Source organism: Phasianus colchicus, chromosome 9, assembly GCF_987193195.1.
Source record: "Phasianus colchicus chromosome 9, bPhaCol1.hap1.1, whole genome shotgun sequence".
NCBI lineage: Eukaryota > Metazoa > Chordata > Aves > Galliformes > Phasianidae > Phasianus > Phasianus colchicus.
The window spans coordinates 11,104,565-11,121,748 of record NC_143444.1 but is presented as its reverse complement, the minus strand read 5'-3'; the positions used below and the strand labels follow the sequence as shown (position 1 = coordinate 11,121,748).

Sequence of the window (17,184 nt, the reverse complement as noted above, 5' to 3'; positions counted from 1 at the left end):
CTTCTGATTCAGAGTATAAACCCTTCGTGCCTTTTCACATACAGTCTACTAACAAACACTTTGTGTTTTCTGCATTTTTTTTTCTGTATCATACCTCATTAGCAGATGAAGTAAAAAGATGAAACAATCCCATTTTCAGTCTTTTTTGCAGTCATTTATTACTTGATTATCTTCCAGAATCTTAGATAGTTAATTTGTTTGCTGGGGGGAGGGGAGGGGTCGTTGTGGCTTTCTTGTTTATTTTGTCTTTTAAACCGCTTTTAGTTTGTTTAGGGGGGTTTTGTTGAGGTTATACAATATACAGTACAATGAGGGTATACAATAAACAATTGTTTATTTTGTCTTTTAAGCTGGTTTTAGTTACTTCTGTCAGCTTTTTTTTTTTTTTTTTAATGAGATAGTATAAAAAGTGGAAGCTGATATCAGGACCTGCTCTCTCATTGTAATTTTGAAGTAGGGAGGCCTTTCATTTGCAAAGTCAGGGTAAGGCAGAGTAAGATGGATAAGAGAAGGGGATGGTGCCAGGGGCCAGACCACTTCTTTCTGGCCACATCTGCTTTCAGTCAGCCCAATGATGCAGCAGGAGCCTCCCCCCGGGCTGCTATTCCTTCCTTGCTGCACTGCACAGGCACAGGGATGCCCTTTCTGCCCAAAGGTGCCTGCGTGTCTGATGCTCTTCAGCTGACCTGCAGCTTTGTTCACAGAATGCAACTGTATCATGTAAATGTGTGTGCTGATGTTTAAGTTCAATAATCTGAGTTGCCTTTTTAGTCAAAAGAGGATGCCAAAGGAGCTGCTTTTTCATCCTGCTTGAAACTTCGCTCTGTCTTTCTCAATGCCTATTTCAAATTTTTCTTCTTTCTCATGAGCGATTCATATCCCAGCCCTTTTAATGATGAGCAGACTACATTAACTTACCACTGCTCCAGTTCCTAAAAGTTGCTGAAAGAGAAGGGTTTGAATTTCTGCAGTGTTGGTACTTTGTGAACATCGTTTGCATGCAGCGAAATGTAACATCCAAATGTATTTTTGATACTTTCTCAATATCTCTTCACTTTGATGAGATTCTGCAGTTAAATAAGTTGTAGGCTGTGCCGCTTTCTCAGAGAAAAGGTCTTGTGTTGAACATTCTATTTTACCTAAGTGCTGCCCTTTCTGTTCTGATTGCTCCTGTTCTGATTGCAATAATTACAGCGCAGTGTGGTATCAGACTACACTCACAGTGTCGTGTCCTCTGAAATATTTTGCTGCATTTCTGGCAGGCAAACTTCATCATCTAACATCTTTTGTTGCCTGATACAAGCACAGTTTTCAACTTTCGATGACAGCAGCACTAATTAATGGCGTGTCTTTTGCCTGTCACTGCTAGATGGTGAGATTGCTTACTCGTCCCATTTAAAGTGCAATTTTTATTAATGTGATTCTGTGCCTTCTAGGCCAAATACAATTACAGGTGATTTTCTTAAGCAATTAATCTTTTCTAGTCTGCAAAATGCTGCAGTATTTTTTAATCTAAACTCTAAAGTGAACAGAACTAATGAAGCTAAATATTCCGTATAAAATGTAAAATTCCCTTGAAAGGTGATGCAAATTTACAAACCATTCGTAGCTGATTAACCTGAACTTTTTTTAGTAGGTGCTTTTTGGTCATTGGCAATGAAAACACAGGCAAGTAGTCAGAAGCAGATGGATGATTTCATGGAAGAGTGAAACAATGATACAGATAATGTTGCCTAGAGAGACTCTGTGGATATGCAAAACTTGGTGGCACAAGGTCCTTCCTGGGCAAGCTGTTTGAGCTGGGCCTGCTTTGAGCAAGTGGATGGACCAAATTTCATCACAGTTATGTGCTGCTGTTCACTGTTGGTAGAATTTCACTTTCTGAAAAACCTGTGAAACATGAGGGCATGAAATCATTCAGTGAAGTCCCTTGGGCCTTCAAACCACTAGCAGACTTCTCAGCCTACACTGATTCTCTCATTCAAGCTGTCCTGTTGAATTCAGAGATACATATGGAAGATGCTTCGTGGCTCGTATGAGAAAAATGAGCAGAATGTAATCTGTAGCTATGTCTAAGGTTGTGACAGATTTATTTTAAACCGCACATTTTTAAGAGAAAAGCAGTAAAATTATATTTATCTCCAGGTAAATGCAGGTGCCCCCTGTATGAATTTAAGAGCATGTATAGATACTGTCGTCATTATTGGGGCATTAGAACGTGTTTCTTATGAACTTCTTGGGAACTCAGGATAATGGAGCCTGTTAGAACAATGCATCTGACAGTCCATCTTCCTGTTCATGATATTGGTACCATCTTTAATAAGCACAGCTTACATTATGTTTAGATTGCAGTTCTTAAGATGATTATGAATGGACAAACCAACATGAATAAGGCTAAAGAGAGAGTCGTATTGTAATAGGAACTTGTTTACTTCAATAACAAAACTGCTATAGATCCATTTGCATTTTAATTAGGCATCTTGCATCAAGAGCAATTAATTATATGTGTGTGGATTTCACACAACACTTTCAGAGTTTACTGTCTTTAAGATGCATTAGGAAATTTCTTTGGCCACAGATGCTTTTCCAGAGATAAATTTTTTATAATTACATTTAACTTAGGTTAGTCTGTGAATATTATCTTTGAGCTTCCCTTTTTTTGCTATTAGCATGTACCATTATTTTTTATCTCCTTTGTGAAGTCTTGCTTTGCTCTTTTGCTCCTCCTTGGCCTGAGCAGAACACATCCTACCAGAAGACCCAGAGAGAGCACTGGCTTTCTATTTTACCAATATGCAGATTATAAACAGTTTGATGAAACTAAAGGGTTGTATTTTACAATGCAAAATATTTTGCAAGCTCTGCCTAGCCTTCTGCTTCCTTAGACACAATATACATTTTGATGTTATGAGCACTTCATTGCTTTTCTGTTTTCCACATAGCCATTTTCCAGCAAAGTAATCTGGGATTTCTACCTGTTAACATGAATGAACCAGAGATTACAGAATTGTCAAGCCAATTCACTCAGATAAATCTTGTTTGGGTTGTGACAGAAATGGTGGGAGCAATGATCCAGCTACTGCTCTAACAGTGTATTCAGCCACAGAACTACAAGCTGTGCTTGCTGGCAGCCAGTACATGCTCCAGGTCAGCCACTAGTCCAGGGCCTGCTGTTCAAATCATTGCATTTCTGGAGAGGATTTTAAGCTGCTTTGTTTGGGTTGGTTTGTTCGTTTGTTTACATACAGAGCCTCTCCTGAGTATTTTACACTGAGCCAAAACAAATGATTCTGTAAGGAACTGCAGGATTCCCCTGGGACTTGCAGAGTTCTGTAGCGTGTGATTCACTTACCTCCATGTTTGATGAAATTTGCCAAATAACATCTATTTATTGTAAAGTGTGTGGCTGATACCACCAGGGAAGCAGTTCTACTGGCAGATGAATACGAGGTCGGGCCTTGTCAACGCAGATGAAAATTTGCAATTAGTATTCTGTATCTTTCTGCTAATGGACTGTCTAATCAGGAAGTTTGTCAGTACCAATAATCTTCCTGTGAGCTCCACGGTTACAGGAGTACTTGACAAATGAAGCAAACAGTGTTTTTACAACAGCACTGCTATGTTAAGTGCGAAATAGGTTGCAAATTTATATTTTACCACTATGCTTTTCACTCTAGCAGAATAGATATGTTGACTACTGCAATTTGCAGGTAGAGCAGTTTGCAATGGAAATGCAGAACACAGTACTCATCAAAGAGAAACAGCTGTAACAGGAAAATAGAGAAGGTTTCTTATTTTTTCCTAATCTCTAATATCAATTTTTCCCCTTTTTTTCCATATACAATATTATTGTATTGCTAATTTGCAACAACGTTTTTAAAAACATCTGATGATTTGAGGCTCTTTAATTTACAGGTTACCAGTTGAAGGATGTGACTTACAGAAAGTGCAAAGCAAAACTTCCCTGCAGGCATCTCTGAAGTATCTCAGCATGGGTCTTGGCAAGCATTAAATTCCTCTTGAAAATCTTGGCCTCTGTGCTAAAGCATTGGATAATATTGTAGTAACAGTAGGTAGTAGCAAGTGCCCCAAAGGGATATCAAGTTCCTACTAAGTATTGGTTAAGACAGCATTCATCTTAATGCCAATGCACTTTTTATAGGCTGCACTTCTGTACCAAACTACATTCTGAAAGACTGTCAGTTTGAATTATATTGTTCACAAGGTAAAAATGAAATATTCTGGCTTCCAAACTTGTGTTGATTTAGAATATTTCACACCTATTTTATTCACTAAGGGTGACTCTGATTTCAGTGACAGGGACATACATGTAGGTGACATGATGTCACCCTGTTCCCATACCAGTCAAAGGAAAACATCCCCTGGATGTAGATGACATAGCTGGACCTCCAAGCATCATGTTGGATGTGATGGGGCAAAGAATGGGTATTACTCTTATAATTTATCTATGTTCTGGCAGTATCCAGAGGCCAACTTATATCACCAGGCGATTTGTTGCTGACTTCAATCCCTTTACTGCATCTTAAATTTTCTGGGGGGGAAGGGAGGATATGCTGATATTTTTGCACATGCTGAACTTTATCTTGTTTTAGGTATCAAGATTTCTTTTGGTAAAAAAAAAAAAAAGTCATTTTTATTAGTAACTTCCTCCAATACAGCTGTGGTTACTATGTTTTTTTGTGCCACCAATAGCTGCTGAGAGATTTTTTGTCTTAGAATCCATGACTTTAGCAGCTGTGTTTACCACACACTGCTTTGTGGAAATCAGACTTCTCCCTACAGGACTTTTGAAGACTTTTGCCTCAGGTCCTCAGCTAACCTTCAGGAATAACACATGCTTAAATAATGGTAGGTGCTGAGCTCTTCTGAAGATGTTGTCCTGAATGTTGCTAAAGAGTAGAAATGAATTGTAGTTTAAAGACACAGTTCATACAGCTCTCTCTTTTCTTAAATAAGATTAATTAGAATGAGTGATGCAATCTGTGGCAGAATCTGGCCACTGAAGAAGGGGTCAGATGAGCCATGTCAACCCTGACCAACTCCATTCAAGTCAGACTGCAGTATTAATTTAATGAAGTAGATTATTAAAATATGTCTGTATACAATGCTCTCTTTAAGTAAGGCGAGAAATCAATATCTCAAAGTAAATTATTACTCTGAATTGCATTTTGATGTGATCATTACAGCTGGCTAACTTGTTAAGCTATGGAATTAACTTTCTGAGGACCATGCATGCAGAACTTAATGTACATGCTGTTTATTAGCAGCTGTGGAGACCAGTAGTCTGATAGACTGCACCATTTGTGACCGATTAACATGATTCTGTAACAGATTCTGTAACGATCTGGCATTTATTTAGGACCACATTCTTCTATGTTTCAGAAGTCCCACTGATTCTGAAAGTAGCTGTTGTTCTTGTAATTCAAAATGGGGGAAAAAAAAAAAAAAACAACTTTTGTACCTGGACAAAATCTCACAGGTTCTCTACTGATGGTAAATAAAATGTATCCACGCACATTTATGCACAAAAGTAAGCACAAGTAGCTTGGGCTGAATGATACTGTCAATGGGAACTGCTTTCCAAAAACTGAGCAACAGTATGAACATATGCTCATCTCTCTCAACAATACAGTCTTTGAAGCCGTATGAGGGAGCTGATGAGGGATTTTTGTAGCCTTTTAGAAGGAAGAGGTGGGTTTTGCTTGTTTGTTTTAATGGTCTTCTATTCAAAATTTTCTGGAAAAATGTTTTGGCGATTTTAAAAATATAACCTTCTGGCTCATTGTTTTTTCCCCTCTGGGCAAGTAAAATAATTTTTCAAGTGCTTTCAAAAATTTGAAAACTAAGTTAAGATTCCTCCAATCAAACCTTTCAATTAATCCAAGCCACTTCTTATGTGAAATATTTTCAGGGTAATAAAGATTTCACTCTTTGGTTTACCAAAAGGAAAGTATTTTCAGAAAGAAAGAGAAGCATCTCACTTTTATTTGGAAGTATCTTCTCCCTGTCTTGATTCGAATGCTCTACTGTAAGCCAAATTTTAAAAATGCTCATAAGAAGAAAGGTGTTAGCTGTGGATCTTTAAGAAGGGCACCCAGGCATCTGTCAGCCCTTTCACCACCAGAACAGCATCTGTGGGTGGGACTGGTGACACAGCACTACTGTTAACAACAGAAGTGTTGCACAGAAGTTTGCACTTCAAAACAATCTGAGAGAATTCACATTCATTCTTCCAGAAGAAATGCTGCTAGCCTTTTGTTTAGAAGTGATACAGTGTTGTGTGAATTTTTCCTAATAAAATAAAACTAAAACCTGGTTGTTCCCATCAGCCTTTTTTACTGGGGAAGTATACTTTCTAAAATGAAATAACATCAACCTTGGGAAAATAAGTAGCCGCAGTGAAAGAGACATGTACAACTGTCCTGAATGCCAGAATGCACTGAAATGGATTTAGACTCAGCAATATCCCAAGCAGCATGCTGTCTTGGTACATTCTTGTTTGTTTCATTTTTATTTTAATTTAGGAATGTCATTGTAACAAGGTGATTCTTACAGAACTGTTCCATACTGTTGTGCTTTGGAATTAAAGAACTGTTGTGCTTTGGAATTAAAGAATGATGCCATTATACTGCTACTGCATTTATTTTGAAGTTTTGCATACTCTGCTGTTTCTTGTTTTGGTTATTTTTTTAAATACCTTTCCTGTAGAGATTTCCTGTGCAAACTGCTTTGGCTGTTGGATGCATATCGGATCACTATTTAAGCAGAATTAATTAACATTTTTCTTCTATACTGCTTGCTTGCACAATGAATATGGTAACTACTCCTTTTTTGACTGAAAGCAGGTTTGCTTTTTTGGGTTTTTGGGTCCTCACTTATACCCTAGTGATGCTTCAGAAACAAATGTAATACATTCATTATGTAGCTTTTTTTTTTTTTTTAATCATAATGCAAAGTAATACAAGACATAAGCTTTCTAACAGCAGCCTTTCATCCTGACTGTAAGTGAAGTGGCTGTGCATCATAGCTTATGTAAGTTGGGTTTGGGTGAATGAATACACACAGCTAGAAACACTCATATAACCCTAAAACATTCTTCAGTTTTTAGAATTGGATGTCTCTTGGGGGGAAAAAAAATGTGTTGTAAATTATATATACCCTTAACTTTGTGATTCAATATAAAGAACAGCTAAAAATTACATGGGTCGTGATTAGGGAGAGTACAGAATAGCACTGTAATCTCCTTCTACACCTTGAAACACCTTGCTTCTATAACAGAGATGGATCTGGATTGCCTGACAACTGTAACCATGTGAGGGCTCAAGACAAAGGAAATGAGAAGGGCTCTGAAAAGCCCCAATCAGCACTGAGCTGATAGGCCTGTCTGACTACATTTTACTTCTAGCTGTCCTTGTAATTACATACTGGACATTATCAGGGGACAAAAAGGCTTAAATAATGTTGGTAATTTTGTCAGTTTGACGTGCTGCACTTCTAACAAAATACCACTGTCGTCCTTCTCATTTTTTTTTTGCCCCAAATTCTGTTTTCTGCCAGGCAATGCAAGTGTAGTGCAACTGTGTGACTGAATGGTTCAAATACCACAAAGCATCTGTCACATCCAGGCCAAGCAGCCACAAGTTGGCTCTCATTGCACAACAGGTGTTGCGTTACTTGTATAGCAAAAGTCTTTTGGGAGCCTGTAAAAGAATTCTGTTCTGATATCATGGAGAGGCATGTGAAAGAGCTGCTTTGTGGAAAGAAGCATTACTATTTTATATGTAATTCAACATGTCGTTTATGTCCAGGCAGAAGTAAACTGCATGTGTTGCTGCATACTCTGAACAAGCTATGCTGGATAACTGACGTGGGGTATTTAGCTCATGTGAAACTTAGCATTAACATGGATGGATTGCTTATAACATTAAAGACAAGGTTAATTTAATCTTACTATAAACTTGGTATTCAAAATGAACTAGTTCTGTACCTTTTCCTTTTGCTATTGCAAGCAATGCATAGTACTAGGATCCTAAGTGTAAATCAGCACAAGGCCTTCACATGAGACTTTTCATGGCAGAACTCTGAACTTCATGTTCTCTATAAACCTGAAGAGCTAGTCTGACCCTCAGATTTCCACAATGAGAGAGAATATATATATTAAAAGACTACTAATTTTTAAAGAAAAGCAACTGCTTTTCTTAGGGGTGAAAAGCAATGTCTATGGACAGCATGGAGAGACAGAGACCAGAAAGGCTCTGACTCTTATTCTATAGCCAAACAAACACCACCAGGTCTGAATGCAAAAAAACCACTCCAATTACCTAGCACTTCTACCCAATGATTTAATTGGGCCTGTCAGCTAGGGATAATTGGTTTCTGGTTGACTGAAAAAAGTGACAGTGACAACAGCTCTCTGCTTCCCTTCATTACTGAAATTCTTGCACTATATCAGGGCCTCAGCACACAGGGCATTCCTGCAGCACTTACAGGTCCCTCGTTGTGCAGGGCAATGAAAACACAGCAATGTAAGACACGCAGAAAACATTTCAAGCTGTTTACCACATAGTTTTTCATGATGCAAGGATTTTTGAGCCAAGGTTATTTCTGTAGAGTGAAGTCTGGTTTTGCTTGTTTTACTGGAAATTTGATAGTACTGTTGCAGCTGTGACAGTCCAAGGCTATAAACAAAGCAGTTTATAGGGAGAGGCAATACCTTCCATTAATCCAGCTGATATCACTGGAAAAATAAAGATAATTTGGAGCACATTAACTCTTCCTGAGGTCATATACCCAAAGCTGGTCTGGTTTTACTTCAGATGGTCACATATGCTATCTGAACTAATAAAAGTTGTTGCATTTCTCCCTAATTCTTGCCTTGATTATAGGAAAATAAGACTTCAGTGCTAGCGATGGATTATCACAGAGGCTTTCATTTGTTCTTTTGAAAACATGGGTTAAAACAATTGATGTAAATCCTTGCTTCTTTGCACGGCTTCAGAATGGGGAGCACAGCTTTAAATGACAGCAATTTTTGTAGCAATGCTTGCAGTTTTCCATCAGCAGAGGAGAATACCAGGTATTTCTTCTGCTGAGATTTTCTCTCATTAAGCTTTTCACCACCTCTTCTCCTTTCCTGTAGGCTGTCAGGCACCAGAGGAGCTGGTGGAGCCGGGAAAGAGGCAGTGCCACAAGCACATACACAAGTGGTTTCTCTTTATCTTAAGGCTTCTATGGCTGGTGTACTTCCAAAGTGCAAATGGAATGCAGCACATCATTAAATCTTCCTGTAGACTTTGAATCCATTGGTTGCTTAGTTTTCCAATGGGCTGACTTTAGGTTTTCTCAGTTTCATAGTTCCTCATGCAAATCTTAAGTGTAAACAGCAGTGGAGCAATGATGACAATGAATCCTAGTCATGCATTGATGTATACAACTCCTATTCTTCCACAGCAGAGCTCTAAACAGAAACCGAGAACAAGCCTAGCGCTGAGAAACATTTCAGTACAGATTTTAAAGTTCTGCCTTATTCTGACAGCTCTGAATTTCTTGTTCCTTCTCCTTAATAATTTTACCTAAGGTCTGTGCTGGGTCAGAATTCCATGAGGAAATCTGCTTGGTGGGGTCTGCAATAGCTTTTTGCCATGTCCATACTGCATTGACCCCTCACAAAAAGAAAAGAAAAAAAAAAGGAAAAAAAAAAAAGATAGCAAAAGCCAAGTCCGCTGTTATTAAATCCATACTCTTGATAACACATTTGAGAGTGAAGTCTCCCTTCTCAGCAGAATCTGGAGAGACCCCAAGCAGGGGTACTGTTATGCCCTTCTCTGATTCAGCTCCTTGGATGGAGTGAGGCAGGCTGATAGAGTAGGAGGCAAATCTGACCTCCTTCTCTACAATTTCAGTTGTTGCTCTTTGAAGAGGAGATGAGGAGAAGCCTGATCAACTGGATTTGCATGCCAAACACCTCTAACAGTATGACAAGCCTCCAGTTGATTAGTGCCCCACAGAGACTTGAATTGAGAGATTGGGGTGGTAGTTTCATGGCCTACTTGAAAGAGTTTCTTGGCAATGGTTCCAGCTTTATTCAGCACTGTTGGCTAGAAAAACTGTTGGAGTCTCTAGACAGTCTCATTACCCTTTCACTTCAAGACTAATTTAAAACATTTGTGTGTATGTGGTGGCTGTCAATAAAATACAGACAAATTTCAGACTAGAGGAAATATAGGTTTTGTGGGTTTCCCTTAGCCCACATATTACTGCTGAAAGGAAAGAAGAGAAGACATCTCTGGGATACAGAAAGCGTGACTGACAGTCTGGGTCATGTTTCAGTAATGTCATAGGAAGTGAACCCACAGCAAAGTAGCTCTAAAATTCCCAGTGAAATAGGCACTTGCCTTAGACAAATGTCACAGCCAAAGTGAAGGCGGCAGTTTAGAATGTTTATGCTGCTACATTTATAACTGGGTACTTGCAGTGGACAGCTGTTAAAGAATATGTTGGAAATAAATGGGAATTACTTAGCTAGGTTTTAAAATTTGCAGCTAGATGCTTGAAATCAGAGATGATTCTCTTTATGCTTGTTGTTTAAATTGCACTTGATTCAAGTATCTGTCATAGTCTCGTATCTTAGAAAAGAAGATTTTGAGCTGAATAACAGGCATTTCAAGATGAAATTTCATCTTCTAACGTCAAACTCTCTTGCACAAAGCTACTTCATAATTTCCAATATTTTAAGAATACCTGTGATTAAAATACTATTTTCTTGGACAAATCTAGATGTGTATTTGCAAATCACAGCCTCACAGACGTGAGCAAGTGCTTTTCCTTTGATGCTGTTTCTCTTTATTTAACATAAAAGCCAGTCTTTTTGTCTATGCGAATATTCCATCAAGTAGCAAGAACATTCAGCATGAATAAGTATTGGAACAAAAAGGATTAATACAGTTAAATTTTACCCTTAACGTTTTAACAGGAAAAGAATTCATGCTGAAAGTACCATGATGACCTGAAAGTTCAAGAACATTTTGTTTCCAGGAGATAATTATTGTAGCAATGCCAGCTGCTGTAATGGATCACTTAGCACTGTGTAATTTTCTTTGAACTAAATCCTTCAGGTGGCATAAAACAGAAAAAAAGAAGAAGTGTTATCTATGTTTCAGCTAAGTCAGAACTCCTGCTGACAATTAGGACAGATGCGGATGCTTTGCAGACTTCCAAGAACCCATATCATGTTCAGCACAAAGTAAATAATACTAGTAACCATATCTGAAAAGGTAGTTATCTAGAGGAAAAACAAGGCAGAAGCAAATGGTAAAAGGCATTGAATTTAATTGTTAAGGTGGAATGGGAAGAACTTTTTCTGACTTTAGGCCAAAGTCAGAGGTCCAACTTCTGCTTTGTTTAAGGAGAACGCTGGAAGCCAACTCTGAATTCTGCTGGTGAAAGAAATCATGCCCAGAATTTTTTTGGTTGTCCATAATTCTTTATGTTTACCTCTCAAACCAGGCACTAGTATTGCTTTCAAATGAGAACACTAATGTAAATGAGCTCCAGTAACAATCTGACTCTTTGCCATTGAAACATCTCCCAGGTATACGCAGAAATATAAAATCTTACGTAGAAATAAGGATGTTGACTATCTGCATGAATATTTCCATGCCAGGCAACAGGAATGGAAAATTCTGGTCCTTGATAATGCAGAAAAGACTGGAAAAATCCCCTACCACAGGCAGTGACAAGCAAGCACAGCTCAGACCTGTTCTGTACAAGTCTCCCGGCCTGGTTACTGCTCAAGGAAATGTACTGCGATTGGCTGCTCTTACGACTTAACGATGCCTAGTTTTATTCACTTCAGAAGCAGCCTTTGAAAGAACTGACAGATGAAATAATTAAAATACTGATTTTACTGTGCAATTACAGTGAGAAATGAATTTGAGTGCTAAATAATTCTAGACTTCAGTTACAAAGCGGGAGGGTTGTGAGCACAGCACAACAACAGCCACGAGCTGACGAATACTTTGAGAATGTCCGGTATTTTTATTGGAAGAAAGAAAGCAGCATCGGAAGGTCACGCACAGCTCCTGGGTGCCGCCCACGGCTGATGTACAGCTGCTGCGGAGCGGGACAGCTGCTGGGACACAGGTTCGGATCCCGCGCCCCCGTCTCCTTCGTGGTAGCTCGTGATAGCGGCGCTGCTCCCACAAGCTGCAGCCAGCCGCTGCCCGCCGCATCTAGGTCGGGAGAGCCGCGAAGGAGCGCTTAGGAACGCGTAGGAGACGCTGCAGCCGCCGAATGATGTTACAGAGAAAAAGCTATTTGTAGCGTGGAAGTCTCAAGTCACGCGCGCGGGGCAGCTGTTGAAGCAGAACGCCACTCGCTTTTTCACGGTATTCGAACGCCGGGGCTCCGCTGTCGGAGCAGCTGTTTGAAATGTCACCGCGCCCACAGCAGCCCGCCAACCCAGCGCCGCCAGCAGCGCGCACCGCAGCCCGGCCGGCGGGGGGCGCCGCGCGACAGGGAGCGTCTGCGCACGCTCAGTAGCGACAGCGTCGCCGCCTCCCGCCCGCTGGCGCGGGGAAGCGCGGCTGCGCGCTGCGCCGGGACCCGGAAGCGGCGGCAGCGGTCGCGGGGCGGTGCGGGAGCAGCGGCGTTCAGCGGCCGAGCGCGTCCACGGAGCGCCCGGCGCCGCGCTGGTGTGTGGGGCCGCGGCAGCGCGGAGGGGGCGCGCCGGAGGGCGAGGGAGGGCGCGGCCATTTTGTGTCGCGCTCGGCGGGGTGGGGGGACCGCTGAGGGGGGCGGGCCCGAGGCGCCCTCTTTGCTCCCGAGCGCGGTGCCGTAGGGCCCCGTCGCCGTCCTAAGGGCGAGGAGACGCGGCCCGACCCGGGGGTTCGCGGCGGGTTTGCGGGAGGGGAACAAAGGCGGCGGGCCGGGCGGGGCCGGGCGAGGCGGGGAGCGGCCTGGCGTTGGCGGTGACAGGCGCGGGGACAGGGCCGCGCCCGGCGGGACGGAGGTGGAGGCTGCGCTCCGTGCGGGGCTGTAATAAGAATAGCGCACTTGGGGCGGTAAGAATAGCGCGCTGCCGTCGCGCAGTATTTCACGGGCTATATGCGTCTGCGAGGCTGCAGAGCTGGCCGCGTCGCCTCCCGCTTCTAATAATAGGCGGCGGCAGCGCGCTCGCTCGGAGCCGTGCGCTGTGGCGGCCTGCAGTGGGACGGGGCCGTCCGGGCTCCGTAAGCGCTTCGAGTGCTTTAGAGCTGAGTGCGGTGCGGAGGGCGTGAACGTAAAGGGACTTACGGCGAGTGCTGAATGTTGTTGTCGTAATTCTTTTGCAGATTATGAAATTGCTGTTGGGTATTTTCTCAAGGAGGTCTGGCGCGGAAGCGAGTCTCCAGGGGAATTCTTTGTCAGTCACCTATGAAGCTCCTGGTTTTAAAGTTGTGCTTCTGCAATGAAGAAAAGGAGACGGCTCGCTGCAAATGTAAACGAAAAGGTTCGCCTCGGCCATGAGAAAGTTGCTTCGGATCAGATTCTTGTAGTAGACTGTGCCCAGGAAATTGTCTCCAAGTCTGCAGAAATAGCTCCTGCAGATCAGCTTGAATCTGCCCCAGAACTCTCACCCTCGTCGGAACAAAGGAAGCTCCTAAGCTCCTTACAGTACAACAAAAATCTGCTCAAGTACCTAAATGACGATAGACAGAAGCGTCCGTCATTTTGTGATTTGCTCATTATCGTAGAAGGAAAAGAATTTAGTGCTCACAAAGTTGTAGTGGCTGTTGGGAGTAGTTATTTCCACGCCTGTTTAAGCAAAAATCCAAGCACTGACGTCGTCACGTTAGATCACGTAACTCATTCTGTCTTTCAGCATTTGTTGGAGTTTCTGTACACCTCTGAGTTCTTTGTATATAAAAATGAAATTCCGCTGGTGCTGGAAGCGGCAAAATTTTTAGATATTATAGATGCGGTGAAGTTACTGAATAACGAAAGTGTTTCTAGCATACAGTCCGATGTGGTAACTGACACACCTACGCCCGTAGAAACACTAAACGAGCTGACTGGTAAACTGTTGAATAGTCATCAGTGCACTTTCTGTGGTCGAAGTTTCTGCTACAAGAAGTCTTTAGAAAATCATTTGGCTAAAGCCCACAGATCCCTTTCACTGGAGAGAAAACATGGGCTAAAAATGGTTGAGAAAGCAGGCTTTTCCACTCGACGGTCCACGAGAAACCGTAAGTGTCCGGTTAAATTTGATGATAGCGATAGTGAAAGTGATGATGCATCTGACAGCAACTTGGAAAAAGTCAGTTCTGACAAGGAGACATCTGATAGAAGTGAGTTTGAAGACAGTGGAAGTGAATGCAATGCTGATGAAGAAGGACAGGAAGAAGAAATGTCGGGTGAAGACTCAGACACTGAAGAGCAAAGTGAAAAAGAACATGATACTGAGGAGGGTTCCGAGGTAGCTGATTCCGTGGGAAGTATTCCTGAAGGCTTAGCTCCAGTCATCATTCAGAGCAGTAACAAAAAACTGCTGCAGTGTCCCAAGTGTGACAAAAAGTTTGATCGAATAGGTAAGAACAAGCAAGTTGGGTAGCTCTCTTTCCTTTATTCCATGTGGGGGTGCTAATTGTATGGGGGATAAATCGAGCTGTTTCACAGAGGGCGAAGATTGGAATTTCTGGGTGACATCCTTTAGATCACGATAACTGGGAAAGAGACCATTTCTCCTAGCATCGGGACTTTTTTTCTTATAATAGCTGCATTGTTTCTTTCATCATTTTGAAAGCTTATACTTTCAAGTGGCAGGTTTGTGGTGTTAGTTCCTACTTAGAGCAGTGTGTTTAGCTTGCTCTTGTTCAAAAAGTCCAATATGACTCTTAGAACTGATTTGTTTTCCTGATCTGTTCGTTTTCTTTTTAATTGACTACAGCATAAAAAACGTACTTGTGAATTATTTTGACTTTTCAACACAACTTGTCATTTTGAAAGTAGTTTGGTTAGTTGAATTTATAAACAGCTGTGTCTTTAGTGTTATCCACGTTTTATAGAGGGAATACTGCAACTGAGGTGAAATTAATTTCCTAAATCCTAAGTTATGTAATAATAGCTGTTCAGTATTAGAACATCAAGGCTTAACCTGTACTTCAAATGCCATGTCTTAAAATTGAAGGAAATCAGGAAAATTTCCTTATATGACACCTTTCCTTTAAACACTGAAAGGCTATTGTGCAGAAATAAATAGCTTGTGAAGATGTGCTGGTGTGTGTTTTGAACTTTCATGCTTTGGAGGCTCTTTTTCCCTTTTGTGACTAAAAATTCTAAGTTTTCTACAAAACAAAACAAAAAACCTGAGAAATAACATTAATTCAAGTGATATATACAGTATTTCTTTGTAAGCTTTTATTACTGTAGGTTTTATTATTTGAAAATACCTTTCTTAGAAATACCAGCTTGTTGCTAAGGTGATTGTTCTGGAAAGGCACTTCACAGTCAGCGTAATGGAAGTACTCAGTACGTCCGGTGCTTGGAGAGTAGAGTAGACTGTAGGGTTGAACAGGTGGGATTCAAAATTCTTGCACGTATTTAACAGTAATACAGAGCAATTGTATTTTTACTCTTAATTTTACAAATAGCTTTGATGGAAGTGTATGGAGGAACCCTGCATGAAATCCATAAGTGATTGTCATGCAGCTTTCAGTGGTGTAAACCAATAGAAGTCTGTAGATGTGTGTGGGAGGTACCTAGACCTTGACTGAATTATTCTAGAATTTAGAATCAACCCCCAGACTTGTACTGTAGATGGTACCTCTTATATTTATGCTAATAAATATTTTGTTTTCTGTTGTTATGTAGGCAAATATGAGAGCCATACTCGTGTACACACAGGTGAGAAGCCTTTTGAGTGTGATATATGTCATCAGCGCTATTCAACGAAGTCCAACTTGACGGTGCACAGAAAGAAACATTCTAGCGATACAGACTTTCATAAAAAGGAACACAAGTGTCCATACTGCAATAAGCTGCACGCGAGCAAGAAGACATTAGCAAAACACGTGAAGAGGCAAGTATGAGCTAATTTGACTCATGTTTCTGAGGAATTGTTTATGCAAACAGCATTTTTCTGCTTTATTTATATAAGTGGTTGTAAGTATCTTTTCAGAGGCCCTAGGGATTAGCAATGTCAAACTAACTTGCCATGTAGAGTGCACGAGAACTGACTAAACAGCAGTTCCACAGCAGTTCTGTAACTATTACAGTACCATAGGTTTTTAGGTAAATATTAGAATGCTCAGATTAGATATTAGAGTTAGTCAGAACATAAGTCTTCATAATTAATTACCTGTTTTTTTTTTTTTTTTTTTAATTTGAAGGAAGGAGGAAAGGCCATTGATTTTATATGTTAATATTATACTGTTGGTGATAGTAGATGGATAAACAATTTCCCTCCAAATTCTGTTAGATTAATAAATTGTTTATGACAAGTCTAATTAAAGCTATTCATATTTATGTATCGCTTTTTTCTCTTTCTTTGTAAATATCCACAAAGTGTTCTAGTTTAAACTGTCCTTTGTATGACCAGTTGTCATATGAGATTCTAAAGGAATCTATAGTCAACATGTTTTCAAGTTACTTGTGCTTTTAGAACTGCTTAATTATGATTGTCCTGTTCTGCTGTTTGGTCAACTTTTATGCTGTACGGAGTTTAGAAACTTATATTTAGTATTTGGGTGATCTTCATCTTATAAAGTTAAGAATGCTTTCTGCTGCTGTCCTTCCCCTAGGTTTCATCCAGAGAATGTACAAGAATTTCTTTCTATTAAAAAGACAAAGAGTGAAGGTTGGAAATGCGATGTAAGTAGTACTTCAGTAGTTCTGTTTTTTCATATAGATACTAAGCTGTTTTGTGACCTGAATGCTGAATTAAAAAAGAGGTATATGTTTCTTTGAAATTTCAGCCAGCTTTATAAATATAAATTTCTTCTTTATGTGTGGTTTTAGAGGCTGAATTTCGTTCTTTGTGTTCAGTTTGTGACTAAGTAGAGCAGCAAGCTGAATTCTAAAATAGTTTGAAAGGCCTGTTTTTTCATGTGATTAGCTATTACTTTTATTGAAGTACATCAATTTGCAGATGGTTAAACTTGAGAGTTATGAATACTTAAACAATGG

The 17,184-nt window shown here is 40.5% G+C and overlaps 1 protein-coding gene across 4 annotated transcripts in view; it reads left to right on the top strand.

Annotated features, from left to right (window-relative positions):
* The window catches only part of ZBTB41 (zinc finger and BTB domain containing 41), a 46,161-nt gene that overhangs the window by 15,263 nt on the left and 13,714 nt on the right, over positions 1–17,184 (top strand). For 2 of the 4 annotated variants that reach the window (XR_016469126.1, XM_031595801.2), the window contains exons 1-4: positions 12,577–12,713; positions 13,353–14,588; positions 15,871–16,078; positions 16,800–16,869. Coding sequence is in view for 3 of the 4 variants with exons in the window: in XM_031595801.2 (XP_031451661.1) it covers positions 13,469–14,588; positions 15,871–16,078; positions 16,800–16,869 (1,398 nt within the window). In the remaining variant the exon portion in view is untranslated. Of the gene's footprint in view, positions 1–12,576; positions 12,714–12,784; positions 13,083–13,352; positions 14,589–15,870; positions 16,079–16,799; positions 16,870–17,184 lie in introns of those variants that run through there. The other 2 variants (XM_090146143.1, XM_090146144.1) reach the window with 2 other exon arrangements.